This window comes from Lutra lutra, chromosome 5 (genome assembly GCF_902655055.1).
Source record: "Lutra lutra chromosome 5, mLutLut1.2, whole genome shotgun sequence".
NCBI classification, from domain to species: Eukaryota; Metazoa; Chordata; class Mammalia; order Carnivora; family Mustelidae; genus Lutra; species Lutra lutra.
The window spans coordinates 99,994,599-100,008,939 of NC_062282.1; the positions used below are offsets into that span (position 1 = coordinate 99,994,599).

At 39.8% G+C, this 14,341-nt stretch overlaps 2 protein-coding genes across 5 annotated transcripts in view; one reads left to right on the plus strand and one right to left on the minus strand.

Moving 5' to 3' along the window:
- Window positions 1-3,751, minus strand: part of MRPS27 (mitochondrial ribosomal protein S27) — an 88,131-nt gene extending 84,380 nt beyond the window's left edge. The window contains exon 1 of the mRNA XM_047731108.1: window positions 3,613-3,751. Coding sequence (XP_047587064.1) covers window positions 3,613-3,685 — 73 coding nt within the window. The 5' untranslated portion in view covers window positions 3,686-3,751. The remainder of the gene's footprint in view (window positions 1-3,612) is intronic.
- Window positions 3,752-3,783: 32 nt separating this feature from the next.
- Window positions 3,784-14,341, plus strand: part of PTCD2 (pentatricopeptide repeat domain 2) — a 50,242-nt gene continuing 39,684 nt past the window's right edge. For all 4 annotated transcript variants that reach the window (XM_047731112.1, XM_047731111.1, XM_047731113.1 and 1 more), the window contains exons 1-4: window positions 3,784-3,915; window positions 5,203-5,295; window positions 8,505-8,634; window positions 12,334-12,451. In XM_047731112.1, the coding sequence (XP_047587068.1) occupies window positions 3,804-3,915; window positions 5,203-5,295; window positions 8,505-8,634; window positions 12,334-12,451 (453 nt within the window). In that variant the 5' untranslated portion in view covers window positions 3,784-3,803. The remainder of the gene's footprint in view (window positions 3,916-5,202; window positions 5,296-8,504; window positions 8,635-12,333; window positions 12,452-14,341) is intronic.

Consider the following 14,341-nt stretch of genomic DNA (forward strand, 5'->3'; position numbering starts at 1 on the left):
ATGTGTGAAGGACGGAGTGATATAAAGCCTTGACTTGCTCATGTTCAAGATGTTTGAAAAAAAAGCCAAGGCATGTAAGGGGTCTCCCAAAGAAGGAAAAGACATGGAAACAGATTTTCCCCTAGAGACTGCTGAAGAAAACCCATCTTTTTCAACATCTTGAATTTAGCACAGAAAGACCCTATGTCGGACTTCCGACCTACAGAACTGTACAATAATACCTGTATGGTTTTAAACCACCTAATTTGTGGTAATTTGTTACAACAGCAGTAGTAAATTACTGCACCTTAAGATAAACATTCCATTTTTGTAAGCCTTTTAAAGCAAGACGTTTATCTTTCTGATACCTTACAAATGACGTCATTTAAAAAATCTTTGCATTTCTGTATAGTAATTGCAAGGTCTGCATATTAACATTAGAATCAAAGATTTCCTTGAAGCCAGAATGTTAAACTGCGTGAACAATGATAAAGTGGAAAATCTAAATCAGTTTCTTAAACTTTATTGTGTATGTGAACCTTGATAAAAATTAAGGTTCTAATTCAGTGGTCTTCAGTAGCAACAGAGACTCTATTTCTAACAACTTTCCACGTGATACAGTATTAATCCTCAGACCAGACTGAAATAGTAAGTGGATAAAACGTTAATAGCCTCCCAGGTTTAGGTCTGTCTGATTAATCCCACTCTGCAAATGCCACCCAATAGTATATATAAACCTTTCTTGAACTTGGTTATCCTTCAGCCAGTTAGCTTTGAAGGCAACCATATTCTCTAAGATAGAACTCTCCACCATCAAAAGAAATATTTTCTCTATTCAATTCTAGAAAAGATACCTCCGTTAAAGCAAAAATAAAGGAGTTGAATAACACTTGTGAACCCGTCGTAACACAACCCAAGCCAAAAATTGAATCACCCAAGCTGATAAGAACTCCAAATGGCCCAAATACTGATAAAAAGGAAGAAGATTTAGAAGGCAAAGAAAATTTTGGTGCTGAGCCTCCACATCAGAATGGGGAATGTTACCCTAATGAGAAGAGTTCCATTAATATGGTCTTGGACTAGATAACGTTACGTTGGCTTAGTCCTTCAATGAATAAAATATTTTTGCCATAGTATGTGATTCTACATAACATACTGAGACTATTTATATTTTCTTTTTTAAGGATGTTTAGAAATTTTGTGTATTATATGGAAAGAGAAAAAAAAGCTTAAGTCTGTAGTCTTTATGATCCCAAAAGGGAAAATTGCCTTGGTAACTTTCAGATTCCTGTGGAATTGTGAATTCATACTAAGCTTCTGTGCAGTATTACCATTTGCATCACTGAGGATGAAATTGACTTTTGTCTTTTGGAGAAAATAAAACAAACTGTACTGCTTGTTAAAAAGAAAAAAAAAAAAAAAAAAGATACCTCCGAAGACCAGAATTTCAAAGTTTAGTGAAAACTGATTGGTTCTGTATACTTACGCATTTTACAGTTATTTTGGCCTTCAGACCAATGTCTCCAAATGTTTTCCATCCAAAGAAAACCAGTGTGATTGTTAACACAGATACACCTTAGTCACAAAGTCTTAAGCTGGAATCCTTGCCGGGCTAATAAATGGTATGAAACGTGGGAAAGCTGCACAGTCTCTGAGCCTCTTTCATATGTAAAATAGATTGCCTTGTTAAACAGTTGAAATGAGGGCATGTTAAGTGCCTACTCGAATGTTCACTACATAATAGGTCCCCAAAAATTTGCTATCTGTACTCTTTTCATAAATTTAAATCACTTTTCTAGTTTATACCAAGTACACCCCACACCCCTTATTCTTTAATGGCTCAAGATGTTATGCTGACTTAAAAGTCAATCATCTTATCTGCATTCTCAAATATGGGATGGTCCCTAATGCACTGTCATACTTCTACTACTTGCCTTATAACTTCCCAGATCCTGATTTTCAGGACTCCTTGCTTCTATGATCTAACTTAGTGCTTATTCAATAGAACCTAATGATGAAAATGTTCAATTCTGAGCTGTGCAACTGTGGCCACTAACTACACATCTCTACTAAACACTTAAAATGTGGTTAATGTGACTAAAAAAACCTGAATTTCTTATTTTATTTGTTTGACTAATTTCAGTAGCCACATGTAGCTAGTAGTTACTACAATGTAACAACACAGGTATATCCCACTATAAGTTCACCAGTTTAAGAACAAAATGTTAACTGGAAATTCTCTCAGTTCACCCTTATCTAATATTAGATGATTGCCTCAAACACTATGCAACCATGATAGTCTCCCTGATACACAATCCAAGGTCCTGTGTAAATTGAAAAGCATTTATTAAGAGCCATAAAATTAAGCATGCTAGCAAACAGGTACAGCAGCTAGTTCTCAAAGAGACACCAGGTACTGTACATACCACTTTACCTAATGTGTGGCACTAAATATTTTCACCTGCTAGGTCAACCAGTTAATCCTCAGAAAACCTGGAGGCCAACAATGACGTTTTCAATTGATATTTAATAGCTGTTCCTAAAGAACTGTGAACAACAGCGTAAGTGTTGGTTTTTAATAGGAGCTAGAGGAAGTATGTTGGAAAGAGAAGATAAAAGGCACTGAAAACATCAACTGTGATTACTTCATTTTAGTCATATAAGCATACACCTATCAGGATTTAGCTTGTATAAATATCAACTTTTCCTAATGCCTTTGCGCAGATCCATTAAAAACGTTTTGAGTGAGGTGCCATTTACTCAAATACCCAAGTACAGTTGACCCTTGAATACCACTCTGAACTGCACGGGTCCACTTAACACAGCTTTGCTTTTTTTTTTTTTTTTTTTTTTTTTTTCCAGTACATACAGTATAGTTCTCTAAAGCTTAGTTCCCTTAAGATTTTAGTAACATTTTCCGTAGCTCACTTTAAGAACACACTATACAATTACATGAAACATAAAAAATAAGTGTTAATGTACTGTTATGGGTAAGGTCAACAGTAGGCTTAAGTGCGGGGGGAGTCAAAACTTACACACGATTTTCCAACTGCCTGGCATCGTGCCCCTAACCCCTGAGCTGTTCTCGGGTCAACTATACTTGGGAAGTAGCTATTGCCTCTACACGTGGAAAACTTGGCATAGAAAGGTCACTCAAAAAGTTGTGCCCGACGTCGTCGGATGAGAAATTAGTACTGAAATTCTTATCCCAAGTGGAGACCAAAAGTCTTCAATTGTGAAGTGTTGAGAAACAGGTTTAGGACGCCCCTTCAAAGACACTTAAGCAGAGAGGAAAACTTCTAGCTCTGAAGTGGGAACATTTGGGCTCTTCATGGTCAGCAAAGAAACGACCACCCTAACACACAAACCTTGCAAATTTTACGCAAAAGACCTCATGCCTTAACTTCATCTACTCTGCACACCTCTGGACCGGCAGGCAGTATTTTGAGTAAGAAGACGGATCCCAGGCCACACTTCCCCTTTCCGCGCTATCTAATGCTCCAAATGGTTTCTCTAGCAACTAGATCCCAGAAGCATTTGCTGTCCTCTTGAGAGCCCACGGTTCCCTTCACTTAAGGAAGAGCTCTCAGGTGACTAAAGAAGTAGCCCCACAGAAGCAGAACAGCCACCAACCTGCCAAGAAGAGCGGAGGCAGAGGCACTTTCCGCGCCACAAGAAACCAGCGCCTCACTATGGGAGCTGCCATCTTGGAACATACCAAGAGCACGAACGTCCAGGGATTGCGGGCAGAGGAAGGGGTGGGGTCATAGGCCGACGCTCCGCCCCCCTCCCCAGTTCCCGTGGTTGGTGTGGCCCGGGACAGCATGGCTGCCACAATTCGCCTGCCGAAGCACGACCTTCTGCAGGCGCTGCGGAGTTCGGTGTATCCTGGGGTGGGAGGCTCAGGCTCCACGTGCTGCCGCTGCCCTCTCGGAGGTATCTGCGGCCTCTGGTCGTGAAGGAGGGGAGGAATGGGAAAGAAGGGAGATTGACACCTCAGCAGGCATCACTTGGGGAAAATAATAGCGCCTCAGTCACTCACTGACCTGGAGCCCCGCGGCTTGCTCTCTCGTCCTCTGGTTGCGTGCCTGTGCAGCCCAGCTAGGCTGAGGTCTCGACCTTGGCGCTGTAGTAGTCCCTCGGAAGAGGCGACGCTGTTGTCTGGAAATCCCTCTCTCCCTTGGGTGGACTGTCCTGCCGTTTGGTAGCAGAGCTCTGCCTTTCCGAGTTTCGCGCCCCAGCTCTGCCGCTAATAACCCGAAAGACCTTGTGCAGGTTTTTTCATCTGTAAAATAGTCCCTTAATAAGTTTACGGAAATGAACTTTGAATATACTGGTGAGTGATAATAAAATACTTAACACTTGGTGTCAGGTGTTACTCTATGCATTTTACGTATTTTAATTCCTTTTCTGCTCACAACCCCCAGTGAGGGAGGTTCCGTTCTTTTCTCTAAGGAAGTGGAGACAGCAAGGCCAAGTCATTAGCCCAAGGTGGGATTTGCACTCAGGCAGCACAATAGGACAGCCCTGCCCTAACAGTTCTCTGGGCTCTCTTCCATAAACAGACAACACTTTTTACTGGTAACCTGTTATTGCGGTATAGAGAGGTCTTCAGTGCATGATTCTTTGACCAAGCTCCACTCCATGCACAGGCACGCATCCGAAAGAAAAAAACGTTTCCCAAACTTTTCTACTAAGCAGTGGTCAGTGATTTCTGTTACATCATGAGGATACCGACAGTCCAGTTCTGAGAGGCCTTAACTCCTGATTTCACAAATGGTAGAACCGGGAATTACAATGGTCACACTCTAGCTGTTTGCCCTACACTATGAGTTTCCACCTAGTTAAACCAAAACTAGACCTACTAGTCTGACGTTTAAACTGTAACCTTTAGTTTTGTGCTTTTGTTTTTTTATTCGCTTGTAATCCCATAACTAGATGGGGAATGTATATTTGTCTTTCACGTCCCAGATTCCTCTCAACCCATCTCCATACAGTTAATCACTAGCTCCTTTCACACACAAAAACAAAACTTGCTGAGAATTTGAATTCTCTGATAGTTGAGAGATGTTTACTTTTCCACCAGAGTGACTTACTTGTAGCTGTCCAGATAGATTATTTATATTAAGTGAAGATCAGTTATTAGAGGCAATCAAGTTCTATGCATGTTTTTGCTTAGTACAAGGTAGTGAAAATCATTTTACTTTTTTCATTGTTTTTTAGCTAAAAGATACCTACTTACAGATAGTATTGTGAAATTGGAAGAATTTCAGCACAAGAAGGTGGCTATTGCATATCATCTTCCTGGCACCAAAGGTAATTGAATCTATTTTGTTAATTCTTTCAGTGATGTGTCATTCGGGTTTTTTCTGTCTTTATCGCTGTTCAGTCTCCTTCAGTGATCTTTGAGAAAAAATTGACATGGATTCTTTAATTTCCTAGTCTATCCCTAAATGTACTTTTCATCTCATTTTCTACTCCTATAGTCTACCATCTCCTCTTGTCACTTTTCCCAGGATCGCAGAGAAATGCTAAAATTAGTGTTGGAACCAGTCCTCTCTAGAGGACCCAGACTAAGGATCAAGACTGTTAATATGCACAGTAAAGTCAGAGAACTGCTCAAGATGATTTGCTTTCACATTTTTGATGCACCTCTGAGTAAAAAGTACATTTTACATCGTATCTCCAGTATACACATGCATCTTCAAACACAAGTGAAATACAGTGAAACAAAACCGTCCCATGTGTGATGCATTTTCTTTCTTTCTTTTTTTTTTTTTTTAATATTTATTTGAGAGAGAGTGAGGGGTAGGGGGGAGCACACTTGATCCAGTGACCCTGAGATCATGACCTTAGCTGAAATTAAGAGTTGGAAGCTCAACAGACTGAGCCACCCACGTGCCCCCTGTGATGCATTTTCATATTTTGCTCCTCAGCTAAAAAATTCAATGGACTAAAACAAAGATTTTTTTTTTTTTTAAATTATCAAAATATTAGTCATTATTGAGCCTGGGTGATGGACACAGGAGAGCATAACGTTCTATCCCTGTTTTGGCTATGTCTGAATATTTTTTACAAAAAGCTGAAAACACACCACCACACTAGGTCTTACTCCTTTCAGCATCTGGGAAATCTTGTTGAATTTATTCCCTCTCTCCTGCACATTTTTTCCAGTACTTTAAATTCCTTTAAAACGTAACGATATTCTGGATATTCTCGTCTTTTTCAGTAACAGTTTAGTTTGTCCCTGCTGACTTCTTCAAATCTCCTTACTCTCCCTTTCAGATGTTTATGAGCACTTAATACTTATTGCTTCTCACCCTCCAGAAATCAGTCTTTCCTCACCTCTCCACTAATCGTATTGTTACATTATACCACGTGTGGAATGAGAACATAAGCTTTAAAAGTGAGAGAGAATATGTTCATCTTCAGTGTGGGAGACTCAGTCTGTATTTTACCTCACTCTTCTTTTTACCCCTTTACCTTTTGGAGCTTTGTGAAGTTGGCAGAATTAGGGGTTCGTGTCATTTTCTAGTTAAATCCAATTGTCATAGTCATTCTAAGGCTGTGACAGTTGTGCATATGTTCTGAAAGGCAATTAATATAATGAGTGTCAATTTACTCCATGGTCAGATTGATATTTATAAAATCCTGTCAACATTTCTTCATTATGAGAACCCACAATCGTCCTCTGTCATACATCACATTGTGTACACAACTCCCTGGCTTCCTTGCTCCTCCATAGTGGACCTTACCCTTTCTGGAGTCCAGTATGATTTCCTGTTAATCTAGTCACAGTTCTCCCCTCATCACCCCTCACCCCCATTCTGTGATATTATTTATGCTGATTGTCATACCAAGAATGCTCCCCTCTTCTGAGTTTCTCCGAGTCCTGTCCAGCCCCTTCCTTTCTCTCTGGTACTTCTCCACTCAGATCTGGTCTGTTTCTGCCACCCTGATTTCTTTTTTTCTGTATCATGTATATAGTTGGTCACTTGTCACTACCCATCATTTTCAGATAGCTTTGTATAAATATATCTTGTTTTCTCAAAAAGACTAAGTTCTTTCAGGGCAGGAACCATAACTAAGCTTTCTCTGTATTACAAGCACTTAAATCTTGATTATTTGTTTTAAAATGTGAATTAACATCTATTGAAATTTTGGATTCTTAAGGGTTATTAAAAAGTATAAGATGTAAAGTCATCTCATTAAAATTTTTTGTACTAGAAACTGTTTAGAAACAGTTAATAGAATAAATTCACTTAAATCTGACAGGGGACAGAATGAAAATGCGAACAGTGTGTATGATTTACTGGCAGTTACTATATGCTAGGCCCTGTGCTAAATGCTTAACATATATTATCTCAGGATATCCCATGAGGTAGCTTTCATGATCCTCACTTTACACATGAGAAATCAAGTCTCACAAGCAAGCATCTCCCCATAGCATACCAGGGGCAGAGAGCCCAGGTCCTTCCATCTGTATGGAAACCTTTAACTGTGATATTGTTCTGCAAATAAAGGTTGGAGGGTCCATAGCATTAACCTAAACCAGGTGGGCCTTCCTTTCTTGTAAACTGAGAACAGTGTCTGCCTCAGCTTCCTTGTGTTTTAATGTGTATTGTGCCATTCCTTTAAGCAGCCTTCCTTCAAAGCTCTGCACCTTGGAGCAAACCCTGTAGACTTCTCTTGGCAGCTCACATGCTTCTTTGGTGCTGCCATATCTCACCCCCCATTTTGCTGAGAATCTGGCCCTTTCCTAATGCCAAGAAGCAGTGTTTCCTTTTGGTATTTGTTTCCATAGTCAACTAAATACAAGGCAGGGAACAGAGATAGAGTATGATCACCTTGATATGATTCTGTTACAGAGAGTGTTTGCGGCTGTTTAGAGGGTAGTTTTGTTTTGTTTTGTTTTGTTTTTAACCCCCTGTGCATTCTGTAGTACTGTGGCATGCTTTCTGACAACTGAGTAGGGAGACCAAGAGAAATGAGCAGTAGAGTTGAACCAAATGAAAGAGACGTGAAATATTCCTGAACTGTGTGGGTCAACCACTGGGGCAAACCCACCTTCATTGCATATTTTCCTTTCACTTCTCCTGCTAGGTACCCTGCCAGTTGATAGTTTGGATATCTTGGTTACTTTTTTTTTTTTTTTAAGTCTCCTAATGGGTCACCTATAGGGGCAGTTCTTTAAGGTAAGCCTCTGGGACATGAGTTTTTAAACTTTAATGTGTGAATCACCAAGGTAGTCAAAATTGCATATTCTTGTGTTCGTACTCCCAGAAATTGTATGTTACAAAGTTCTGAGTGAGCTTTCAGCCTATAGCACAGAGAATTTGCTTCACAGACCTTCTGTGACACTGTTCTTGAGGGGACTAGCCAGTGATGGGAGCAACATGGCCATAAGCCCCTCTAAGTGCCCCTTTGCAATGTACCAGGATCCAGCTTCCCCTTCTTCTTGAGGTCAGATTCCTGATAGTCCCAGTCAGCCTGAATGATGACCATTAAACCATGCTTTCTTTCAGCAACCTATCTGAGAAACATGGAAGAGAAATTGACTCAGAACAAGCTCATCTTGAAGGCGGAGTTGAAAACCTTGCTTCATTTGTGTGATTCCAGGGATGATATGGAACTGGTTAAAAATGTCATTTACAGGTGAGGCATTTCCTTAGAATTCTGCCAGCTGTGGTCTCTTCTCACTCTGTTCTTTTGCCTGAACAATCTCATCCATTTAACCAGGTTTCAGCTATCACTTGTGCATTAATGACTTTCAGATCTCTTGTCCACATGCCTGCACTGAGCTCCAGACCTTTATATTCATTTATCAGACGCTTACTGGATTCCTTCTATATGCCAGGTACTGAGGATAGAAAACCAGAATTCATGCCTCAAGAAATCACCAGCCTGATGAACTCTGCTTCTGTGTCCCCTAGGTCTTCACATTCAACTTTTACAAATTGCCACTCAGGAGACACCAGGGAACCTCTTTCCCCTAATCTCATTTGCTCTCCTCCCTGACAAGATAACAAATTCCACTGCTTCCACTTCCCCTGGTATCTCTCATCTCTATCCTTCTTCTCTCTGTCCTCATTACCAGTGCCTTAGTTCAGGCCTCATTTTATCTCACTTGGATCACTTCAGGAGACTTCTGGCTCAGCTCCCTCCTCCTGGCCGATGCTTGTTATGTTTCATTGTCAGTTTCCCATGTCAGGGGAACTCAGGGGTAATAGCCTGCGGTTGGGAAACCCAGCAAAGGTTTTGCTTACTCAGGAAGTGTATGACCCAAAATCAACAGGCTTCATTTCTGAAATCAAGTTCATGCTTTTTTTTTTTTAATCAACTTATAAGGTATTATTTATTTCAAGGGTACAGGTCTGTGGTTCATCAGTTTTGCATAACACCCAGTGCCCCCCATTGTCCATCATTTAGCAACTCCATCACCCCCCCTCCTTTTTTTCTTAACCATTCTTGAAAGATATTGCTATACATGGACCTGCATTTATATTGTACACCTGTAGAGAGAACTACTAGGTGTTCATATATAGAATACTGGAAGGATATGTACCAAAAGTTAACTGTAGTTCTCTGGCAATTACACATTTTTTTTGGTCTAAATATGTACTTTTTTGATTTCTCAAACTTGTCTTTTATGGGCATTATCAGTTTTATAATGTGAAAAAATTAATGTTATTTTTAAAAAGAAAAAAAACACAATATTACACTAAATTCATTGAAAGTTTGAAAACTCCAAAAAAGTAGAAGAAATGTGTCATAAATTCTGGTATTTCAGTTGTCTCTTTTTGCACACCAGAACTTAATGGCTTAACAAGACAACTGTTTATTATTTCTCTGTCTATTACTGTCTTTTCTCTATTATTTCTCTATTATTACTGTGGGTCAGGAATTGAAGCTGGTTAGCTGGGCAGCTCTTTATTGGTGTCAGCTAAAGTCACTTGCTGATCCATAGTCAGCTGCTGGCTAGGCTGAGGTAGAAGGTCCAGGAAGCTTCACTTGTATTTCTGATGCCTGAGTCCATGTGGCCCTTCTTTCGCCTTGGAATGTCTCACCATTCATGAGTCTAGCTGGGCTGCACTTGCACTCAACACAAGCAGAAGCTGCAGGCCTTTAAAGCTGCCCAGAATTGGCACAGCTTCACTTCTGTCACATCCTCTTGTTCAAGGCAAGTTAGCTGGCCACCCCACATGGAGGGGGAGAAGCAAGAGTTCCACCTCTGAATGGATCAACCACTGTTGATATTTTTATACATTTTCTCACCGATTTTTTTATGTGCAAAGATCGTGTGTTTTTTTTTTTTTTAAGATTTTATTTATTTGACAGACAGAGATCACAAGTAGGCAGAGAGGCAGGCAGAGAGAGGAGGAAGCAGGCTCCCTGCTGAGCAGAGAGCCCGATGATGATGCAGGGGCTTGATTCCAGGACCCTGGGATCATGACCTGAGCCGAAGGCAGAGGCTTTAACCCACTGAGCCACACAGGCGCCCCAGAATATTTTGATTTTTAAAGGTATTTTCCATGGCATTCCTTACATTTCTTAAGAGCTAACATATATGGAAGGTTTTCTGTGTGCTAGGCATGCCATCTCATTTAATCCTCACAAAAACTCTTTGAATTGAACTTTTATCTTCATTTATAGGTGAAGAAATTGAGGCATAGGGTGGTTAATTAATTTGCTCCTCATTATACAGTTAGTAAAAGAGCTGGGATTTCAATTGTCAGTTTGGAATCAGAGTCTAAAAATCCTTAATCACTGTACTGTGTTGCCTTTTAATAACTTAATTCTTTTTTCCCTCCAGTATTATTGAGGTATAATTGATAACTAAAAGTCATGTATATTTAAGGTATACAACTGAAGTTTGATATAATTTAATTCATAACTTGTAATGAAGCAATGAATATATTTTGTTTCTTCTACTATTCGTTTATGAAATGTATCTTTAAAAGTACATATTCTTGAGGCGCCTGGGTGGCTCAGTCAGTTAAGCATCTGCCTTCAGCTTAGGTCATGATCCCATGGTCCTGGGATCCAGCCCCGTGTTGGGCTCCCTGCTCAGCGGGGTGTCTGCTTCTCTCTCTGCCTCTGTCCTCTCCCCACCCCCCAGCCTCCCCCTGATTGTTCTCTCACTCTCTCGCTTGTGGTCTCTCTCTTGCTCTCTCTCTCTCAAATAAATAAATAAAATCTTCAACAACAACAAAAAAAGAGGGGGCACCTGGTGGCTCAGTGGGTTAAGCCTCTGCCTTTGGCTCAGATCATGGTCTCAAGGTCCTGGGATCGAGCCCCACATTGGGCTCTCTGCTCAGCAGGGAGCCTGCTTCCCCCTCTCTCTGCCTGCCTCTCTGCCTACTTGTGATCTCTTTCTCTGTCAAATAAATAAAATCTTTAAGAAAAAATAAATAACAGTACATATTGTTATTCTGTTTGGCAGTATATATGTTTAGGATACACGATCCATAATGTTACTGTGACTTTCCTCTGTGATTTCAACAGAATGGTCAAAAGTATTCTGTCTTTAAAGTCAGCATCTCCCTGTGGTGTGGGTGATTTATGTACATAATGAGTCTTACTAAAATCTGGTTTACATGTAATCATGAGATACTTATTTTGTCACCAGATTGTCTTGGTGTCTAAAACAGAAAGAGTTGGTTATTGAAAGTCAATTTATGCTGGCAGTTTTCAGTTCTGCAGTTCCCACTGGTTGACTGACTGCTTATAGAAATCTCAAGCCACATATAAGATGTCGCTGTCTTTGAAATTAGCCTTTTCCTAAAATGAAACTTCAGAATGGTGTTTCATTTGTTTAATTGTTAATTGATGGTAGCTCACATAATGCCTTTGCCTAAGCAGAGATTGAGATAGGTCTAAGTCGTAAAGTACATCTGTAGGTTGTCTGCCATCCTATATGGAGAAGTCAGATTTGAGAGGAATAGAACGTGGCCTCACTTCACTGCTTTCTCTAGATGAGGTCCACACAGAAACAGTGCCATTGTCATGGGCTGGCTGATGCAAGGTTCCTATTATTCCCTATGTATGCTAATAGTTAGTCCTAGTGGGTTGTTAACAGATTGAGAAGACAATTACAATGTACATTTTTCCATTATTTTATTTCACATGATTATGTATGTGGGCCTCTAAAAAACCCTGTTATTTAAATGCCTGGCACACTTCTGCACTCCAGAATTCCGGTGTTTATCCTCATTTCTGTACTTTTCGCCCTTCAGACTGAGAGTACTTCAGGCTTTATTGTGTTTCCAGTGTTTAGCAGAGTATATTCCACAATCTTTCTTTTCTTTTCCCTGCATCCCACTGTTTGGCTCATTGAATCATTTTGATTACCAGGTACCATGCAGAGAACAGAAATGTGAATTTCGGAGCGTATAAATTTGGACCACTTTTTATGAGAGTGTGCTATGAGTTGGATCTTGAGGAATCTGCAGTGGAACTCATCAAAGACCAGGTTATTGTCTTCTGATTGCTTTCCCTGTTCGTGATTTCCTTGTGCTGATCTTGGGGTGTTTTTAGTGATGTTAGCAAAGGCATCTCTCTTACACACATTATTCCTGGGTGAGATTTTCAGAGTAAGGCTGCTGGGCTGAAGGAATCACTGTTTATCTGCATTTTAAGGTGTCCTGGAGTTCTTGTTATGAAAAGGCTGAAGTCTTTTTATACAGAGGTATAGGACAAGTACAGAAAAGCTGTATGTACAAATTGCTTTGGGTGTGACCTGGTACTGACCTCCTCTCTGAGAAGTTTTTCGTGGGTGATAGTTTAAGGCTGGCTGCCATCTTAAGATTGCCTTTCCTAACCTTCTCATGTGCTTCTCCTGTATGGTTATATTTTTTACTTCTGGTTGATGGCCACATTATAAAGTGCTTTTCTGTTTTCAGAATCCTTTCACGTCTTCTGATTTTCTTTTCCTAAAACAAAGATAACAATTATTTTTGTAATTATTTATGGAATATTTGCTATGACCTCACTACTGTGCTTAAGCATTTTATCTGTTTGATTTGTTTCCCACGGACTCTGCTGAGGTAGATACTGTTAACCTATCCATTGTACAGATGAGGAAACTGGGTCTTAGAGACATGATAAACTCATGCATGGTCAGAAACATTTATTTTGGAGCCAGGGCTGGCCACCTGGGATACTTTTATATTTTTTAGAACCCTCCTAAACTTTTCTGTCTTGTACTCTTCATCTAAAGTGTTCTGTGTATGGTGGAACTGTTAACTCTTGGCTTGCCCCTTTTAAGGACACCCATGGCTTAGAAAAATGACTATAATATATTAGTAACCAAAGAAAAAGTGGATTTGCAACGGTGTGGATTAGTTTGAACCAACTTTTCCCCTAAAAGACAAATATACATATTTACATTTTAGTATATATTAAAATTCTGTAAGAATCTAATGAAACCCCTACTGCTTATCTTTAGGGGTACAGGAAATTCTTACTTTTTACTCTATACCTTTTTGTATTGTTTGACTATTTAGTAATCATGTGTTGTAATTAGAGGGAAATGAAAATTTTACTGTAATGATAGCCATGAGTGTAATGATAAAAACAAAAAGAAAATGCAACTTTCCTTTTTTTTTTTTTTTTAAACTTAGACTCATGCCTGAAATACTCATATACAACCAAGTTTCCTGGAGTAGCAAAATAAACTGAATTTGAGTCCAGTGACCTAAAGCCTAATCCTGTGTAATACCACTCTCAATTTAGTGTGTCCCCTACCCAGAATCCTGTGGTGCCGCCAGTGCGGTAGCCACTAGCTGTGTATATCTCTGGAACCCCTGGACTGTGGCTAGTTCAAATCACATGTGCTATAAGGGAATGCATGATGCATTTCAAATCTTGGTATAAAAAAGAAGAAATGAAGTACTTTATTCATTTTTTTATTGATTACATGTTGAAATTATATTTTGGGTTTAGAGGTTTAGGTAACATTATTAAAACTGATTGCATGTATTTTTAATTTTCTTAATGAAGCTACCTGAAAATATAGAACCACATAGATGGCATACACTGTGGACAGGGCTGCTCTGGGGACTCTCCATCTCGCTTAGAGTCAAACACAGATCCCTGATCATGACTTAGAAGCACCTTGTAGTATCTCATTGCCTGCCATCCCTCTTGCCCATTCCACTCTGGACCTTCTTATGCTTTTTAAGACATGCCATACCCATGTCCTCAGACCAGAGTGGTCTACATTCTCATTATTGAGGCTCTCCTTTACTTCACTGAGGTCTTTTCCCAGAAAACCTTTTCTGACAACCTTCTACCATCTTCTCTGTCCCTTTTTCCTGCTTCATTGTTCTTTATAGCCCTTACTGATAACTTGAAATTACAT